Source organism: Chroicocephalus ridibundus, chromosome 6 (assembly GCF_963924245.1).
Source record: "Chroicocephalus ridibundus chromosome 6, bChrRid1.1, whole genome shotgun sequence".
Taxonomy (NCBI): domain Eukaryota; kingdom Metazoa; phylum Chordata; class Aves; order Charadriiformes; family Laridae; genus Chroicocephalus; species Chroicocephalus ridibundus.
Window position 1 is genome coordinate 59,368,625 of NC_086289.1, and position 20,485 is coordinate 59,389,109.

Consider the following 20,485-nt stretch of genomic DNA (forward strand, 5'->3'; position numbering starts at 1 on the left):
GCCGACACTCCAGAGGGCCGTGCTGCCATCCAGCATGATCTGGACAGGCTGGAGAGCTGGGCAGAGAAGAACCTAATGAGGTTCAACAAAAGCAAGTGTAAGGTCCTGCACCTGGGAAGGAAGAATGCCAAACACCAGTATAGGTTAGGGGCGGACATGCTGGGAAGCAGCTCTGAGGAGAAGGACCTGGGGGTCCTAGTAGACAGCAAATTATCCATGAGCCAGCAGTGTGCCCTTGTCGCCAAGAAGGCCAATGGCATCCTGGGCTGCATAGGGAAGACTGTGGCCAGTAGGTCGAGGGAGGTCATTCTCCCCCTCTACTCTGCACTGGTGAGGCCACAACTGGAGTACTGTGTCCAGTTTTGGGCTCCCCAGTTCAAGAGGGACAGGGAACTACTGGAGCGAGTCCAGCGAGGGGCAACCAAGATGATAATGGGACTGGAGCATCTCCCTTATGAGGAAAGGCTGAAAGAGCTGGGACTCTTTAGCCTGGAGAAGAGAAGGTTGAGGGGGGACCTGATTAATGTTTGCAAGTATCTAAAGGGTGGGTTTAAGGAGGACGGAGCCAGGATCTTTTCAATGGTTCCCAGCGACAGGACAAGGGGCAATGGGCACAAGCTAGAACATAGGAAGTTCCGTTCAAATACACGGAAAAACTTCTTTACAGTGAGGGTGACAGAGCACTGGAACAGGCTGCCCGGGGAGGTTGTGGAGTCCCCTTCTCTGGAGATTTTCAAGACCTGCCTGGATGCAGCCCTGAGGGATGTCCTTTAGGTAATCCTGCTCTAGCAGGGGAGTTGGACTAGATGATCTCTAGAGGTCCCTTCCAACTCTGAAGATTCCGTGATTCCGTGATTTGCTTATGCTCATGTAATTTCTCTACTGATTTCTTCAAAGCTTATTAACTTCTAAAAACCAAAAAGGGGTACGGGGTATGTCTGTGGGCAAGATCCTCCCTGCTGCTTCCCTCCAGTTGTGCATTTCTGGTGTCCTTCTCGGTATCAGACGACCCGTATTTCGACAAGGTTCCTTCTGTCTTGCCTGATCCCGCCAAGAGGGTGAAGTTTTATGAACAGAAGTCTTTTTCCCCAAAGGAAGAACAGCCTTAGTTTGGGGTTTGGCCCTTCTTTAATCTGGCGTTGTCTAACTCTTTTACAAAGAGTTGAAGGCTGCTTACAGCGCTATTAATACATTAACTCAGAACTCATGTCTGTGGATTGTTTCCTTTGGAAGGGAATAACGCGTTGAGGTTAAATTTGTTGTTTGTAACCTAAATTAGTTCTCAGGATTTGCACTGCCCTTTGCAGGGTTAATATGTGAGGTGGCCATAGTTTAGGACACCTCCTCCAGTATTTTGACGGAGAAGAATATGGCCTTGATTCTCTTGCTCCTGGAATTCACTGAAAATCTGCTTCATCCTGCGAGTTGTGTCCCACCCCGTCCCCACAGTGTTGGATGGGAGGCAATTGTAAATAGTTCAACTTGAAGTTGTTTGGAAGTGGTTTAAGCACGATCCCATGTTGGTTTAGCAAATGAATTTCGGAATGCTTAATCTGGAACGCCCATTAGGCTGAATATTCAGGTTCAAGAGATGCTACAAAGGTAAAGCAGGAGATTTTTGAAAAAAATCCGGTACTGCGGTGTCATGGCTGAGCGTTCTTGATCAGAATTGACAGAAAATTTAGAACCGTTTGGTTTTAGGAAAAAATAGAATTCTGCTGCTGCTGAACTTGAAATGTTCTTTAATCTCTTGAAAGAAAGAAAACCTTCTGGTGTGGTCAAACCAAGCGTTTAGGCAACGGGACTGAAGTTAAGCTTTATACTGATTAAAAAAAAGTCTCCAATGCTAATGAGGGTCTGTCATTACCAAAGAAGATTACAAGTAAATAACAGAGTAGAGGGGGTATTATTTGAGAACAGTGTCTGAGCGTGTGACACAGAATTGCATTTTCGGTCGGTGGAAAATGAGGATTTGTTTGGAAGTGTGAAGCCTGCACATGTAATGACACTTGTGCCGGTGTGTGTATATATGGATATATATGCACCACGCGGCAGGGGAGGGAGCAGAGCCCATCTCCAGGAGTGCTGGGCACCTCTCTGGTGACACCGGGAGGACAGAGCAGGGTCTCCGCACGCCTCCCCCAAAGCCATCCTCCCAGCCCAGACCAGATGTGGAGCAGACGCTGCAGCGGGGCTTCGCTGAGCTGATGTGCCACCTCCATGCAAGCCCCTGCCATGGCAATGGTGGCGGGAAGCTGAGGGACCCCTGCCCGGCACTCCTAGTCCTTCTGGGTCCACAAAGAGGTGGTGATGGCCACTAATCTGGCCACTGTTATGCCACTAATTTGAAATATGCTGCTTCAGCATCCAGTTCTATGAAGCTGCTTTCACGCTTTTCTCCACCGTGGACAGAAACGGGAGTGTTGCAGGTGAGTTTTGGCTTCACAGAGAGAAACCGAGAAAAACCTCGCGTCTTTCCTCACCCAGGAACTCAAATGCCCTGCGCCCCCTCCAGCTCTCGGCTGCAGGATTCAGCTAACACCGGCGGGATGGGGAGAGGAGAGGGAGGCAGAAGCCGACTGAAGAGGCATCTCCAAGTCGCAGGCCCTGCGGGGGGCTGCCCTGCCCTCTGCCGGGCTGCTTCCACCGCCCACCCTGCCTGCAGCCTGCCTGCAGCGCCTCTGCCATGGCCACTCCTGCCTCCAGCGCTCAGGCATCTTCCTGGGCCAGAGCCCTGAAGCATAAAGTGGAGCGGCAATTAAGTTCCTCAAGTAATGAGCAAGGTCGTTGTCATTAAACCAGACACCACCACCACTTAAGACTCCCTGCAGGCGTCAAAAGCCAGGGGGACCTCCTGTGACAAGGGCTGTCCCAAAGGGCCATTCCTGCCCTGAGCCCTTTCATCTGCCCCCTTTGCTCCTCTTGCACTTAACCCTTCATTTTCATTCCTCATGTGGAAAAGGCTCTCCAGGACGTGGCTGCAGCAGCACGGGCACATTTCCACCCCAGAGGCAACACCTGATAAACCACTAGGAAGAACCCTATTAAACCCCCCACCCCTTAACAGCGGGGCAGGGCAGGGGATGGCCCCCGAGAGCCAGCCAAGGCCACCAGGAGCCAGCTCAGCACTCGCCAGCCCCACAGCGGCCGCTTTAGCCGGGCTCCCTGCAGCGGGCCCTTGGCCGCCGCTACATCACAGTCGGTCACCAGGGTCGAACGCAGCGTCCGCGTCCCTAGTTGCAGCGGAGCCATGGCGGAACCGCACGCAGCGCCTGCAGCTCCCCAGCGGAGCGGCACAAAGCGCCGCTTGGGCCGTGAGGCCAGGGCTGGGTAAGCCCGGCAATGCCATTCCCTCACCGCCGCAGAGCACAGGAGGCAGTAGCGGGCGCGCAAGAGCCCGTGTCGCCGGGCCGTGTGGCCCGCCCCCGTCCTGCGGGAGGCGGAACGGCTTCTCCAGCCTCTGGGTCCTCCATGGGGCCCCTCCGGCCTCCGACGGGCCCCCCGGGCCTCTGTGGGTCCCCCGCGAGGTCCCTCCGGCCTCGGTTGGGCCCCTGCGGCCTCCAACCCCCCCTCTGCGGGGCCTCTAACCTAAAGGGAAACGGGCCCAGGCCCGCCAGGGAGGGTTTAGCAGCGTCCCACGGCCGTCCAGGGCCCGGCTCGGGGCTTTCTGAGAGGGAAAGCTCCTCGCCTGGACGGAGGGGGCGGGCAGGCACCGGCCCAGCCCCAGCGGGGAGGAGGCGGCGGAGGGCTGGGCGGCCGCTCCCGCCTCCCTCAGGCAGCGCCAAGATGGCGCCGCCTCCCCGTCCCTCCCCTCCCTGTCGTTAGCCGCTCTGCGGGCTGGGGCGCAGTGTGGTGTCCTGCCCCGGGGTCCCCGCCACGCTCCTGGGCTGGGCTCGGCCCCTTGAGGCTTTTCCATGAGAGAAAGATGAACAATTACGGGCATGAGTGGTGAAGGTGGTGGGCAAAGGACATAAGCGTTAGCTGCTCTCGTACTGCACTGCTGCAGCGCAGTCTGCGATTTTTTGGGATGGGGGGTTACCCTGTGAAAACTTGAATTTTTTACAAATTCAAATTATAAATCTTAATGACGTGTCCTCAACAGTGGTCGGGGAGGAGGTTTTGAAAAGAGGAGGGCCTGAGCTTCTGTGGGAGCCTACAGAGTTGTTGAGTTTTCCTAATACCTTCTTTCTTTCCTGTCCTTGCTAAGGAGGCAAGTCAAATGCTGGGCGTAAATAGGTGCTGTCTCCTGTAGAGCGTGGAGAAGGACATGAATGCATCTGTCATGGCATTTTGTGGGGCAAATAGAGGAAAAAAACAACTAGGAGCAACCTTTGTGCTCCATTCCCAAAGTAAAAATGTGTACTGGATTTTATTGTTGTTATCAAGTGATAGAATATTTGGACATACGCTTAATAAGAAAGGGTGCAGCTAAGAATCCTTTGAAGAACGAGTTCCCGAGCACTGCTTTAGCAGTAAGTTATTGCAGTGGGTGTCTGCATGAGTTGCTTTCCCACCTTTTGTTTCCTGTCCTACTTAGTCTTTTCTTTGCAACTCCGTGTAGTGACTGAGGAACTTGGAAGGCTTAGTAGTGGCTGGTATGCGGCTTTCCTTGAGGAAAGAGGAAAACTTGGCATCTTAACTTCTGCAAGTTTTTGGTGATAGGAACAGATGTAAAAGGTTAGGAAGCATTAGGAGAATGAGGAAAAGAGGCCTAATAGGGTGTAGTGGGATAATGAGCTGTGTGTGAGCGGTCCGTTGCCTGGGAGAGGTTGTGGGGGGTTGATGGGGGATGCTCAGCGGTGTGCTCAGGTTGGGTGTGTGTGCCTGAGATGATCGCAGGGGTGCTCGGAGGAGGAGACCTTTGGGCTATGAAAAGTAACTTTGGAAGTTTGGGTCCTGTGAAGGGAAGTGAGCCTGGTAGAAGCCTCAGGAAGTTTCAAACCACTCTTCTGTGTGTTCTTTCCTCAGCATTTGTACACCTGCGGAGGATCCCGATGAGCCTCCAGCCAAAAAGAGAAGAACAGGTATTGGACGTTACAGAAGTCTTTAATAGGCCTGATTTTTCTTAGGTTTCATCTGCCTTAGAAAACTCTGGCTTTTGTACTTCTTTTGACTTTTCTACTTTTTCTACTTTAGTTTATTACTTTTGTAATAACCACGTACACGTAATAAAGTGCATGCATGTGTGGAGGTGGGAGGAGGATGAATTGCACCCTGTGCTGCTTCTCCAGAAACAGGGAATGTTCCCCAAAGCAGGGTTTTTTTGCAGATCTGGCTGGCAGACTCACGGGTGGGTTAGTCTTTGAGCTGTGGCTCTTGAGGGGCTGCTCAGTGAGGCAACTCATACAAAAATTGCCACCAAGTGCTGTTGGCAGAAGGGTGTGAAACTTGGAATGGGTTACAGTGCTTTAGCTGTGGCGTTGATGCAAATAGAAATCCTAATCTCCTTTCCTATCATGTTCTTATATGGCCTGTCTTTGCTTTTTTAGATTTTGACGACTCTGAGCATGGAGAGAAACCTGGAGAAGTTGCCACTGTGGTGAAGTTGCAACGCAAGGCAACTAAACGCCGGAGAGCGTCAATCAGGGATGATGCTCCGAGCAGAGGGTCTGGGGAAGAGGTTAGCAAGGGTTGGGAAAATAGGGCGAATCTGTGGAAGATGAAAGAGCAAGCGTCTCTCCCTGAAGCGTCCTGAAGTTGGGCCTGCTCTGAGCCTGTGCAGCAGGAGGTGGTTCTTTTCCATTTCTAGCAGGCAGCTCGTGTGTGCTGGGTTTGCCTTCCTCAGCTCTGCGTCCTCTGCTCTGGCACTTGCGGCCGAGGAAGGAGCAAAGCGTTTGTTGCCTTCCAGATACTTTCCCATCATCCCAGTTTATGGTTGTCCTGTGCTTGTAAACTGTTGTTACTCTCTTTCTCAAGCTTGTAGTTAAGGAATCAAAATACACTACTTTGCAAGAAAAACTGCGTACTTCCTCTGGATAAACCTCCTTCTGATAGGTTCATAATCCACCGTTCCAGGGGAGGATGGCTGTAGGACTGGGACTCTGTCAAAATGAGTCATGAGCTGCTTGACTTCCCAGTTTGGTTCAAGTAGTAGTGCTATTTTTCTTATTGCCCTATAGGATAAGAGGAATAAGAAGCCGTCGTGCTGTAATTATTTGTTCGTGAGAGAGTCATTCTCTCTTATTTGTTCAAAATATGTTTTTGAAGGGCTAAACTACCACACTTTGGACTAGTGATAACTGCGTGACAAGCTTATATTGTTTTAATCACTGCAGGTATCAGAGCCTGTATTAAAAGCCTAAAGTGTACTTGTCAGAGATCCTGCAAAGATTGTCATTCTTCTGCAGTCTGAGCGGGCAAATCATGGTCCCCAAGTCAGAACAGACTTGAATAAATTTCAGGAAGTTTCTGTTTGCTGGCATTCACATGGAATTCATGTTTTACTCTCGTTGTTTTCCTTTTTTTGTTTGCAGTCCACCTTTTCTGAGCCTCCAGCTAAAAGGGCAAGATGGTCTATGGAAGAAGGAGGAACGCTACGGATTGGTAAGGCTGACATGGAGTTATGAACTCGTTTCTTTTTCACCCGCCCTTGTGCACCGTACAGCTGGAGCCCTAGAGTTCTGTGGGGCTTATCGCAGGCACAATACTAGGCAGCGTCTGGGAATACTTGGGTGTGAGCTCTGTTTCCTGCCTGCATCCTTGCATTGCCTCTGGAGTGGAGCCAGGCGTTGATCTTGTCATCTCAGTAGACGAGCTGCCTTGGATGCAGTCCTTCAGTTCTGATATGTCCACTGTTGGCTTGCCAGAAGTCAGTTGTTTGAAAAGCTGATTTTGGGTAGTAGGTCCTGATAACCCTTTTTTATTTCGGGTTTTGGCTGGCAGTACCTTGTGTGCACAAGTTTCTGTAGTTGCCAGTATGAAACTCTGAAACTCTCCTCAAGTGACATAACACAAATAATATTATGATGTAGGAGAGAAAATGACAAGTTTTCTTTTGTGAAGCTCTTGACTGTAAACTCATAAAACCCTTCAATTTCTTTTTGTAGTTACTTCCGCAGCAGGCTGGCGCGGGGCCTATGTACGAACGGCTGCTGGGGGCCCTTGGCGTCGTCCTCGCCACCGCTGCCCACCGCCCCATGCCGCCCAAAGGCCTCGTCGCCATCCAAGAGGCCACCCCCGAGGTCAGCGAGCCGCCCCGCCGCCTGCGGGCCACCCGTGGTCCTCTCCCTCTCCCATCACCCCATCCCATTGCCAGACCACGTCCCCCGTGGCCTGCCCCGGCTCTGGGGCCTTGCGGGACACCCCCGGGGCCTGCTTGGGGGTGGCAGGAGCCTCGGCCCCATGGCCTCGGCCTGAGGGGCTTGAGCCGTTAGCCGCTCTGCAGGCTGGGGCGCAGTGTGGTGTCTTGCCCTGGGGTCCCCGCCACGCTCCTGGGTTGGGCTTGTCCCCTCTGCCCGCCCAGAGCCCCCCCTGCGGGGCGGCAGGGCTCGGCGTGGGCTCCCAGGTGCCATGCGCCGCCCTCTCCCACCCTGGCACCCCTCCTCCCGGCCCGGCTCTTGCCTTGTGTGGCTGGCCATTGGTCCCACCGCTTTTGGGTCACCCTGTGCCCGCGGCCAGAGTTGTTCACTCGTGATGCTGAGATGAGTGTGGGTTCCAGACGTTCCCCCTGACTCGCTTTCCCTCTGCACAGTGTAGGGGTTTGAAAAGAAAGAAAAGGGGAGGAGACTTGGAGTAGGAGTGTTGAAGGAGCAGGGAACAGTCTGTATACATGTAGGGATATCTTGGGTGGAGGAGAGGCATGGCATGGGGATGTGGCAGGTATGTGGGGTGGAAGACAGGGGGATGCCTTCCCAGACGTTAAGCGTTGCAGGTGCCCCAGAGCTCCCAGTGACAGACGGCTGAGCCATCTGCGTGCCTGTCGCATGTGTCTCTCCAAGGAGAGGGAACATCTGGGAACACGTGCCACATTTTGGGGAGTGTGGTTGCTCCAGGAGGCTCTGCTGAGCGTCTCATGTTCCCCGGTGAATGGGAGGAGCGAAGGTCTTCTGGAAGGAGCCACTCGTTGCACAAGCAGTAGTTCACAGCTGCTGTGCAGAGCACAATCCCAAAGTGAAGAACGCGCCTTTGTGGGCGCTGCAGGCTGTCGTGTCACGGCCTGACCAGGAGACCCAGTTTTGCTAAGAGTTCACTGGGAGTGACAGGCGAAGCAATTAGGATGAAAGTCAAGCGAAAGTGTGTTAGACGGCTTGAGAAGCTGTCCTGCTGAAAATAAGTTTTCTAACAATGGTCTCCGAGATATGCAGTAAAATAGCAAAGCTCCCTTGTGTGAGTCTCTTGAAGGCAATCTAAAGCACAGGGTGGTTGTTATTGCTGCCCCTTGAGGTTTTTCCGTGATAGAAAGATGAACAATGATGGGCATGAGTGGTGAAGCTGGTGGGCAGAGGAGATAAGCATTAGCTTATCTACTACTGTAGGTAATAAACTGCATGCGTGTGGATGTATACGTAATAAACACATACACCTGACAAACTGCATGCGTGTGTGGAGGTGGGAGGAGGATAAATTGCACCCTGTGCTGCTTCTCCGGAAACAGGGAATGTTCCCCAAAGCAGGGTTTTTTTGCAGATCTGGCCGGCAGACTCACGGGTGGGTTAGTCTTTGAGCTGTGGCTCTGAGGGGCTGCTCAGTGAGGCAACTCATACAAAAATTGCCTCCAAGTGCTGTTGGCAGAAGGGCGCGTAACATGGAATGGGTTACACTGCTTTAGCTGGGACTAAGAAGAGGGGTTTGGTGCCAATAGAAATCCTAATCTCCTTTCCTATCATGTTCTTATATGGCCTGTCTTTGCTTTTTTAGTTTTTGACGGCTCCGAGAATGGACAGAAACCTGGAGAAGTTGCCACTGTGGGAAAGTTGCAAAGCAAGGCAACTAAACGCCCGAGAGCATCAGTGAGCGACGATGCTACGAGCAGAGAGTCTGGGGAAGAGGTTAGCAAGGGTTGGGAAAATAGGGAGAATCTGTGGAAGATGAAAGAGCAAGCGTCTCTCCCTGAAGCGTCCTGAAGTTGGGCCTTCCAGATACTTTCCCGTCATCCCAGTTCATGGTTGTCCTGTGTTTGTAAACTGTTGTTACTCTCTCTCTCAAGCTTGTAGTTAAGGAATCAAGATACACAACTTTGCAAGAAAAACTGCATACTTCCTCTGGATAAACCTCCTTCTGATAGGTTCCTAATCCACCATTCCAGGGGAGGATTCCTGTAGATTGCCATTCTTCCGCAGTCTGAGCGGGCAAATCATGGTCCCCAGGTCATACCAGAGTTGACTAAATTTCAGGAAGTTTCTGTTTGCTGGCATTCACATGGAATTCATGTTTTACTCTCGTTGTTTTCCTTTTTTTGTTTGCAGTCCACCTTTTCTGAGCCTCCAGCTAAAAGGGCAAGATGGTCTATGGAAGAAGGAGGAACGCTACGGATTGGTAAGGCTGACATGGAGTTATGAACTCGTTTCTTTTTCACCCGCCCTTGTACACCATACAGCTGGAGCCCTAGAGTTCTGTAGGGCTTATTGCAGGCACAATACTAGGCAGCGTCTGGGAATACTTGAGTGTGAGCTCTGATTCCTGCCTGCATCCTTGCATTGCCTCTGGAGTGGAGCCAGGCGTTGATCTTGTCATCTCAGTAGACGAGCTGCCTTGGATGCAGTCCTTCAGTTCTGATATGTCCACTGTTGGCTTGCCAGAAGTCAGTTGTTTGAAAAGCTGATTATGGGTAGTAGGTCCTGATAACCCTTTTTTATTTCGGGTTTTGGCTGGCAGTACCTTGTGTGCACAAGTTTCTGTAGTTGCCAGTATGAAACTCTGAAACTCTCCTCAAGTGACATAACACAAATAATATTATGATGTAGGAGAGAAAATGACAAGTTTTCTTTTGTGAAGCTCTTGACTGTAAACTCATAAAACCCTTCAATTTCTTTTTGTAGTTACTGATGCCTTACGCTCACTGTCCCTTTGTGACAAGACAATTCCGCGTCTGAGGTAAAAATCCTTCCGTTTTCTTGGAGTTCTTCTCCGAAAGGTTTATTGCCTTTCACTTTTGTTGTTGAACTTCCTCCGTATTGCCTAACATTTGTATTTGTGTCCACAGAGCAATATTTCCCCAAGGTAGCCTGGAACTCCCTCAGGCTGCTGTACTAAGGGAGGTCTCCAGCTGCTTTTTTGTTTTTTTTCTCCCCCAATTGATTTTAAGCTTTTTCTTTAAATCCAGATACTTCATAGCCACAGGAGATTAGATAAAGATTAAAGGTCTGTGGTAAGAGGAAGTGTAGAACTTGAGAAGAGGCTGAGGTGACAAACAGCAGTGTATCTTCAAGGCAGTTATTCTGATTTTCGCTTTGACTTCTCTGTACTTTCTACATCTAAAGGTTGTAAACCTTTATATGTGAATTGGTGTGTACTGATAACAAACGCTCTGTGTATAAAAATTGTGATTCTCCTCTGGTGTTTTTGCTGCACCAAAGGGTTGAAGCCTATTCCAAGGAACCTGTGATGAGTGACCCGGAAGAAACAAAAGGAGGAGGAGAGGTTTATCCATATGCAACTCTGAGGACTGGTGAGTATCCCCATGATTCAAATCCATTCCAGTTTGTAGGTAGACTTCAAATGAAAATAGGGCATTTCCTATACACTCCCACATGATATTCAAAGTTCACACTGCTTGCCAGAGTTCAAACTTCCTAACCGTACAGTCGTCATTTAAATATATTTTTTTAAATTTATCCCTCAGAAACGGAGAGCTACGTACATCTGATGGCAATCGAAAGTTGACTTATTTTTTTAATACTACTGCTTTTCTGTGCAGGTATCAAATTGGTAGGTGTTTGCTGCCCAGAGCTGTCTCAGGGAGATGTTGTGACCAGGTAGAGTCTCTTTTAGTCACGGTTCTTGTTTCTTTTGGCTCTGTGCGCGTGTCTCTTTCCGTGCCTGTTCTTCTCCCCGCTTTAAAGCCTAGCGCTCTCTTTAGCCGTGCGGCACTGTTGTGTGCTTAAATTGTCAGTGGTTCACCTAAGCTCGAGGGGAGAGAAGGAAATATAGGAACGGATAGAGTATGACGGGTTCAAGTGAAAGGAACATTTTCTTGCCTTTTTTTGTGGATTTAACTACTCAGTGAAGTCATTTGATGAAGCTTGTGAATACCTGCTCTTCCCCTGCTGGACTGAAAGTGGAGAATACCATGAGAGTCTGTTGTAGGTCTCCCTCCTGAAAAAGGGGGTCTTTGGTGACAAGGCAAATTCTTGGTTTTGAGGAAGGCACGTATAGACAGACAAGGTTACTGTCTGTGCATTTGTTTGCTCTTCAGAGTCTGCGTGGTTTTACTGGTAATCCTCTCCAAATGGGGACAGTCACTCTCTTGACTAGCCTATAGGAGGCAAGTAAATATCCTGTAGGTGTCCCATTTTTAGTTCCCTGTGCTGGTCTTAGTTCCCGTAAGCTAACTGTATGTGGCTGCAGGTAGAGTTGCGGGTGTTCATGTTATACCTTGCAGTATAAGCCCTAGCACGCAGCATTTATCCCCAGTAGATCCCAGAGCACTTGACAGAGGAAGTGCTGGTTGCTTCCCTGTTTTCCAAATAATGAAACTGATCAAGAGAAACCAAAGGAGTCTTGCACAGGGAGATGGGAAGAAATGTACAAAGCTCCCAGCGCTTCCTTCTATGCCAGTCTTGCTGCTCTGAAAGAACCGTGCTGGAAGCAGAGACGATGTTGTCACAGGGGTGCGACCGAGGCTATAGTCAGCAGGAGCCTTGAAAAAGCATTTCTTGTCCAGAAGGTGAATTCTTGAGAATTCCGTGGGACAGTACAGGTCCACAGCTCACTGCTCTCTCTCTTTCTCTCTCCCGCTCCTCGCAGGGGCTCCCCACCAGCAGAACAATCTCTGGAACAGGATGGAGCGGTGAAACAAGCTGTTGCAGTTGCAGGGGTAAGCTTGTGTTATTCATGATTTCATTTTTTAGGAAAATGTATCTGGTTGTGATCAGAAATTTTTGCGCTCCTCCCTTTCATTACTTCCTCAACAATATCTGTATTCGTCCAGGTCGTTTTTCCCAAGGGAAGCGGGAGCATGATTTGTTGAGTAGCACGATCACAAAGGGTTTCCCGCTGCCGTTCATTTTGTTTCTGGACTATGATGAGCGCACTACCCTATACTATTTTTCTTCTTCCCCTTTGATGTGTTGGGTACAGCCTCAGAGTCTTTTCTGCACAGGCTTGGTTGACCTGCAGAGCTGGACTGTGGTATCTTTAGTGGTGTCTTTTTTTGTGAGATAGGAAGTACGTCTCTTTGACTTTCGTCTCTGGTCAGGATTGAGATCAAAATTAAATTTTAGTCCTGGAAATCAGAGCTATTAATCTCCATCTCAACCTGATACCTACCTGCGGAGGCTTTTCTGGGGTTCTTAACGCTACTCCAAGACAAACTAACTTCCTGCCTCTCTTGCCTCCGTTTAGTTTTGAGTGCAGCACTACATGGGTGCGCAGTTGGGATGCAGTCCTCGACAAAAAGTAACTTTGGAGTTGGCTGGTTAGATGTGTGTACAAAAGCCCTTCCAGTTTTAGACATGAGCAAGATTTTCTGTGCTATCCCCTAGCAAAAAAATCTGTGCTGGATTGGTAGCTTGACGTCCTTTTGTCTCACAGGAACAGCGTGGAGCTCAGATTGCAGAAGGTGTGTTATGCCAAGTACCTCTGGCACCCGCCCAGGCCAAAAAGTCACCCGCCCTTGCCGTGAAAGGAAAGAAAGTCATAAGGCTGAGAAGAATAGGAAAAGACTTTACTCCGCTCACAGAGGTACCGTAGCTGGCAGGCTGTTTGACAAAAGAGAAGGCTGTGAAACAGCTGCAAGGAACTCCATTTGTTATAGGTGGTTCTTCAGGCTTTTTGAAATCTGAAGAACTTGCATTTAAGCTGTTAGGGAGCGTCTGCAGCTGTGACTTGAAGTTCCCCCACCTTCCCATTCTTTCAGGCTCCTGACTTAGCTGCCTTGGCATGGAGAATGCCTGCTGCGGTTGCCTTAAACCTCAGCGTTGCGAGGGCTGCAGCATCGCATGGGAAAGGCATTTGCTGTGTGTTTGCTCGTCCCTGCGTTTTATCTCAGCTTCCTTGGTGAAAACAAATTGAGGCAAACCTGGGCCCTGAAGTTCCAAGTCAGGATGCTGAAACCAACCAACCAACCAACCAAAAAGGGCGATTGCTAACCTAGCCGAAAGCCGGCAAAGGCAGTTGCTCTGTCACCTGAGCTTCATTTCCAGGCCGTGTTTGAGTTGAAAGCTGCCCACGGGTTGGCATGCTCGATGCTCTGTTGCACAAGTCCTTCCCCATTCAATTGTCCATTTCAGGCCATGGAGAGAGAGGTCGTTGCCGCATTAGGCAAAGGTGAGCCAGAGGAGATCATGAGCAGTGCCTCCAACCTAAAGGTGACTCGTGAGGACATCCACACCCTAAGGAACGGTTGCTGGCTAAACGATGAGGTAAAACTAGCTGCAGCACAGGGATCTTCTAATTGAGCATTTCTTTAAAAATACCCCTTCACTGTGTACTTTTCAAAGTTATTTGATGACCTGCACTGCAGAGGCTAGAAATCTCTGTGCAGTTCTTATTTTAGGTACTGAAGGGTCCAGTGTTCCTGGCAGTTCCTTTACTTGTTGTGTTATGCGCTTCCAGGAGTTAGTCCAGGTTCTTGGAGTGGGTGGCAGGTGTTTTTATCAAACTGCAGTTTGATAAACAACTGTAACCAAGTGGGAAATTCTCACAACAAAAGCTGACAGCTGAGGCTGGAGTTCTCTCAGCTGCGTACTTCAGGGTGGCCAGAAAAGAGATGTGGCTGTATTTTTCGTTTGGTAAGCTAGCGTCTGATTTTACATCTCCAGTTTACTCTTTGTGGTACAGGTCATTAATTTCTACATGGGTCTTGTGATGGAGAGAAGTAAGAAGGCAGGATATCCATCAGTCCACGCTTTTAGTTCCTTGTTTTATGAAAAACTAGCTTCTGGGGGCTACAGGACAGTAAGAAGACTGACCAGACGCGTGGATGTCTTCCAGAAGGACATCATCTTAGTGCCCATTAACTTGAGCTTGCACTGGGCACTAGCGGTGAGTCAAACAGGCTTGTTATTTAGAGTTGGGTGGGGAGAAAAAGCTAGCAAGAAAAGTCACGTAGGTTTGTGCAGCACAAGGTGGTGCTTTGTCTAACAGTCACCTTTGAATAACAGGTCATAGACACCAGAAAGAAGACCGTCAAATACTTTGACTCCCTGGGGCAAGAAGGAGGGGATAAGATTTGTGAGACTTTGCTGTAAGTAGCTGCTCAGTCAGTGCTTTTGTGTTGTGAATGAGGAGAAGGGTTTGGGATTTTGCCCCTGTGACAGGGCTGCAAGTTTCCACATGTCTTGTAGATAACAAACCAGAAATCCTGGATTCGCTTGCTGCGAGTTGTCTGACAGTGACTCCTTCCCTGGTCTCACGTCGTCCCCTCCACCCAGCGTCTTGGATGCCTGGGTTCTGCCACCTTCCCCCTATAGCACAGGCAAAGACATGGTAGCCCCGTGGCACACGGGCACCAACCTTGTTAGTGATCAATAAAATGGGGCTATTGACGAAAGGGAAGAAGTTGAGGGCAGAAGTGTTTGAAGATACCGCTGGGTGCTCTTTGTAATTCTGACATTCTCGTTCAAGACAGATACCGTGTAGCCAGCTTTTGCAGCTGTGTCAGCTGGCACGCACACCTCTCCAACGTAACGGGGACAGGTTTTCCTGTTGTGCAAGCAGGCGTCCTTAGAAGTCTCTGCCACTGATGCAGAGGTAGTCAAACCCCTTAATCCAGCAGCTTTGTAGCCCAAGAGCAAGGAGAGCGGCCCCGCAGAGACAAACCAAGCGTTGGTTTAGTCCGGTGCTGTCCTGAACAGTTAAGAGCAGGTGCCTGGGAAAGGCTATAAGAACAGGTCTGCATCCAGTCCTTTTTTCCAGCAACTGGTGGCCTGGAAACTTCCTCAGCCAGAGGTGCTGGCCCAAAAGCTTTTGTATTTGTCCTTCCGGAGGCGCACGCAGTGTGTGGGATTCAGGCACGTGGTGGGATGACGACATTAGGGTTCCTTGCTTGGTTTTTCTGTTCTTCCTCTGACAACATGGGATTTGGGGTTTTTTGGCCTCTGCTAAGCAATGAACTTAGGCTTTTCTGAAAGCCTTTGTTGGAATTGTCGGTCTCATTCCTGATGGTTAGCTTGCAGCCTCTCGTGGTGTTTGTAAATTTAAGATTTGGATTTTTCCTCCAAATGCCTGAAACCAGCTGCTGTGAGGATCCTCTGACATTTTACTCTCCTGCCATTCGTCTTCCTGTGATCTTTCAGCAGCTCTTTTTTTCTTGGCCTGAATTACAGCGATGAAGAGTGGTTTTTCTTTTGTTTTCAACAGCAAATACCTGCAAGAGGAGAGCCGTGAAAAAAGACACGTGAAGCTGAATGTTTCAGAGTGGACTGTTCACAGCATGGAGCCACACGTAAGCGAACACTACTTGCACTTGAAATGTGAACTAGAACTCCTTGTCACGAAGCTCTTAACGCTTTCTCATAAGGCCAGGACTTCAGAGAACAGCCATAAGCATCTTCTTCTGGTCCCACATCGGGCTGCAAGTGGCCCAGGAAACCATGCTGGGATGAAATCTTTGCGCAGTGCCTCTCCTTGCTGGCTGAATACTTTCTTGGGTTTTTTTTAATTGCTCTGCCACGTGAAGGTGAATTTGGCTTTGCCCCCATTTCACAAGTCAAATTTCAAGTCTCTTTAGCAGTTGTCAGAGAACGTGGGCTGCTTGTTTGCAGCCCAGATCCTGGCACGTGACAAAGCAAGGGCTTGGGCTGATGTTTCTCGACAAGTTAATAGTGAAAAGCAGCACCGAAAGCCTCGATTTAAGGGATGTCACTTCAGAAAGACACTGTAGAAACCTCCAGACACCTTGCAGGGAGGAAGCCTGCTGTCCCTTATCAGCCTGCCAGGAATTTGGCTTGTAACATCCGAGCGTAGGAAGCCGAGGGGAGGGATGATGTGCAGTTCCTGGGGTCTGTTCCTTGTGTTGGGGAGCGGTTACTGGGGACGGTGCAAGTTCAGGAGTGTCTGGTTAGGGTATTTTTGGTAATGGGTGCTGCTTCCAAGTTGCTTTTCCTTGAAGACAGAGGCAAATTCTCCATCTTCTTTGCATTCGTTAGGAAATCCCTCAGCAATCAAACGGAAGCGACTGCGGCGTTTTCACCTGCAAATACGCAGATTACATCTCGAGAGAGAAACCGCTGACCTTTACACAGGTGAGTGAAGGTTCTAAACAGCTCCAGCCCCTTTCGCACAGAGACAAGAGCCAGGGAAGTTACGCAGCGGATGAGGTGTCTGCTCCCAGTGAGATTCCTCTTGGGCGAGGTACTGCAGCCAGGGGGTTTGTGGGATCTGGCCTTGGGATCTTTGGGAGAAATGGGTCTCACCCTTTGACCAGTGTAGACACTGGTTCTTTTCCAAGGCAGTGCTCTTCTGTGAAAGTGCTTGTGAGCTGTTGTGTGGTCAAGGAGATCTGGTTTTGGTGGCATGTCACCCTCTTAGGAGCTGTGCGGGTGAAAGCCAGGTTGTACCGGAAGGGCAAGCGTTGGCGGTTCTTAAAAGGAAGTGTATATTAAGGAAGTAACTGGGTGTTTCTGCGTATTTTGTGTCTCTTTCTGCCATGATGTGTTTTTAATGGATTTTTCTTTTCTTTTCAGATCCACATGCCTTATTTCCGCGAGAGGATGGTCTGGGAAATACTCCATCAAGAGCTGCTGTGAGGCATGCGCTACCAGAGTAACACTGTCATCACCTTTGGGTGACTACCTCTTCTTTTAGTTACTTTTCTACTACCTCATTTGAAATAGCAGCAGGCACACAAGTTTTTCTCTTTAGGTTAAGTAGTAGTGGTTAAGATTGTTATTTCCCCCCCTGCCTGCCCCTATTTTGGAGACAGTAACTCTCCTTGAAATTAGCTAACACACCTTAAGTGCAAGCTGGAAAGGTTGGTGTCACCTGGGCAAGGGAATGTTTAAGAACAAATGCTGTGAACTTCCATCGCAGAGAGGGCTGCTCACACCTCGCAGCGCACGTGGCCACATTATGGACGAATGGGACTCATCTGGTGGTGGTGACATTGCACGAGTGGAACTTCTCTCACAGCACACGTGGTCACGTTATGGACAAATGGGACTCATCTGGTGGTGGCAACAGTTGTGTGAGCTGACCTTCTCTTCCCAACAAGAAGGTGCTGAACTGCTGTTTCCTCAAAGAGAGTTTTCTTCTGTTTCTGGAATAATCTACCATCTACTTGATGCCTACAAGTGGATTTGTGATGACCATCAGAAGAAAGCATTTACCATCTTTTGATTTGCGAGAGAACCCCCTGTGGTCGGGGTTGGTTTGTTTTATTTCTGTCTCCAGGGAGTTCTGTAATGTGAAAAGAGAAGTATTTATTTATTTTTATTAAAATAAATATTTAAATTATTTAAAGAGCGTTACTGGCATGAAACTTGATCTGGTAATGAGAGTGGTTTAGGGTTTTTCTGTCTTTGAAAATAAGGTTGACATATCAATGTGGGTTTTAGCTCACTGACAGTCTATGGAGGAAGACGACTCTGGCCAGGCTGGGTATCAGAGCACCAGAACCTCCAAGCGATTGTCCCAAAATGCTGAAGGGACAACCAGGACGTTGTTCAGCAGCCAGAATCCCAGGAACAGCCAAGTAGGAGATTATTGCTGCTCTGCCGCAGGCGCTGCCTCCAGGCGTCTGCCCAATGAAGAGCTTGTGTCGATCCTCGCTCTGTTACGCTCAGACCCAGCTAGATCAGTTTAAACATGGCGTTTCCCCCTTTCTTTCATTTTTCCCCCCCCTCTAGCTTACACTCTGGAGCTGGAGTGGGATTTCAGGTCTTTCCTTGACCATTGCAGAGGAAAAATTGCCCGATAGCTGGTTTGGTGTTGCGTGATACGGTGGGTCCGTAGACCCCTTGACAGAAGAGGTAGAGATTGCAGTGTACCCATAAGAAGGCCGAGAGTTGCGTCATATAAGGACAAGGTAACAAAAAGGAGAAAGAAGAAGATTGCTTCAGAGAACAAGGAGAGTTAGGCTGTGAGAAAGCCAGATTTTGAGCAATGCGAAGAGGATTTCAATAACCACTCGTATTGTAGCTACGAGTGCGTGTGCTATGTAACCTAACCAATTGAAAGCGTAGAAAGAACGCGTGAACGGAGCGTGAACAAAAGATTAGATATATAAGAAAGCCAAGTTTGTAGTAAAGAGAGAGCTTAACTTAACTCTTCAAGGAGGGTCTTGTCGTTTGTCCGTCCCGACTGAAACGACAATTGGTGACCCCGACGTGATGCTGAGGAAGAAGACGACTGGAAATAGTCGTGGGGACGGAGCCCAGTGAAGCTGAAGACAGCAGGCAGAGCTGTTGAGGGATCTGGATGATATTTAAGAAGACACCTGTAGTAGGTGAGCCACTGGGCACATGGGAGAGAAGGTAAATAAGGAAGAGCAGACTCTACTCTCCACATGGACGCTGCTGTTAAAGCGGCAGGGTGTAATCCTCCCTGAAGTGACTTTGCGAAAAATGCTATTGTGTGGAAAGGAACAGCGAGTAGAAGTAATGTCGGCTACGGCATTTAGTGTAACGCAATGGACGAACCTAGGGCAGACGTTATTTGAGGAAGCTACGCGTGGCTCAAAAACGGCTTTTGAACTGTTAACAACGTGGTGACTTTTGTTAGAGACATTAAAGAACTTTAAGGAGCAGAAAGATTTAGCGGAAGGGAGTGAACAGCCGCCCGCAGCCCCTGAGCCCTTGGCCTTAAAACCTCCCGTTGATGATATGAAGGGGCGGGAGATTGCTGTTAAAGAAAATAAGGGACTGCTCCCGATGAACACAAAAGATAAACAGTATAAATACGTGTTGCCTCGTGACCAAATAGCAGCTGTAAAAGAGACTCAAAGAGGGATGGGTGTTATCCACCCTGAAGGACTGGTGCGTCCCTCCGCAGCCCCTGCTCCAGCCTTGGGGGAAACAGAGGCATGGCCTTCTCCTCCTATTTCTACTAACCCCATCTCGAGTCTGGGTTTTCCATCCTTGCCACCTGAGTCAGACGACGAGGAGGGCAGTCATATAACGGGTGAGGAAGGCACTGAAGTGGTGGACTCTGGGGAGCCGCACCCATCGTACACAAGGTGCCCCTGGATGCTTGGGGGCCAATTGGCAAAGGTTTAAGTGCCTTACTAATAGGAAGATCTAGTACCACCTTACAAGGCCTCATGGTACGTGTTGCAGTGATTGATGCTGGTTACACAGGACAAATATGTGCCGTGGTATCGACAGCTACACCACCTGTGACTATTGAGAAAGGAACTCGACTTGCTCAGTTAGTCCCATTTCGAAGTTGTGTTCCACAAACGGACAACGTTACACGTGGTAATGGTGGTTTTGGCTCTACGGGAAAGCCACAAGTCTATTGGGTGCAGACGGTATCTGATCAACGCCCACAAATGCATTGTGTTCTTGAACTTAGTGATGCCACTCCCGAGAAGGTACGACTGGCTGGATTATTAGACACTGGAGCAGATGTGACGATCATTTCTTTAAGGGAGTGGCCTGCTGCTTGGCCATTAACCTCCAATGCCTTGGGAGTGGCAGGACTCGGAGGGGTTGCCAATAGTTATGTGTCCACTAACCCTATTGCGATTGTAAACTCAGAAGGGCAAAGGGCTACAGTGTGGCCATGTGTGACCTCAACTCCTTTAAACCTATGGGGAAGGGACTGCTTAGGCCAATGGGGAGTTCGCGTAACTACGGATTTTTAGTCGGGGCCGCTGTATTGCAGGGTGGTTCTCGGCCCACTTTAGCTCTAAAATGGCTCACAGAAAAACCAGTGTGGGTTGATCAGTGGCCCCTTAGCCAAGAGAAATTAACGGCCCTGCAGTCTCTGGTAACGGAACAACTTGTTGCAGGACACATAGAAGCCTCACATAGCCCTTGGAATACCCCAGTATTTGTTATCAAAAAGAAATCGGGGAAACGGAGATTGTTGCATGATTTGAGAAAGATTAATGATGTCATGGCAACAATGGGAGCACTACAACCGGGATTACCTTCGCCTACTATGATACCTATGGGGTGGGAAATTGTTGTAATGGATTTAAAAGATTGTTTTTTTACCATCCCTCTGGCAGAACAAGACAGAGAAAAATTTGCATTTACTGTTCTGTCTGTGAATAACGTGGAGCCTACCAAAAGACATCGGCGGAAAGTGTTGCCACAAAGTATAAAAAACTCGCCTACAATTTGTCAATGGTTTGTAGCAAAAGCCTTGAGTCCAACACCTGCCCTCTTCCCATCTGATTACTGTCACCATTACATGGATGACACTCTGCTAGCGGCTGCAA

At 49.3% G+C, this 20,485-nt stretch overlaps 1 protein-coding gene and 1 pseudogene across 1 annotated transcript; both read left to right on the forward strand.

The window, feature by feature from the left end:
- Nucleotides 1–20,485, forward strand: part of LOC134517875 (sentrin-specific protease 2-like) — a 104,271-nt pseudogene that overhangs the window by 65,833 nt on the left and 17,953 nt on the right.
- On the forward strand, nucleotides 1,592–17,002 carry LOC134517108 (sentrin-specific protease 2-like). Its single transcript, XM_063338274.1, has 9 exons — nucleotides 1,592–1,602; nucleotides 2,365–2,429; nucleotides 4,969–5,042; nucleotides 13,389–13,520; nucleotides 13,939–14,142; nucleotides 14,262–14,344; nucleotides 15,460–15,544; nucleotides 16,248–16,343; nucleotides 16,785–17,002. Exons 1-9 carry the CDS (start codon nucleotides 1,592–1,594, stop codon nucleotides 16,845–16,847), a joined length of 813 nt encoding a protein of 270 aa, XP_063194344.1. The 3' UTR covers nucleotides 16,848–17,002.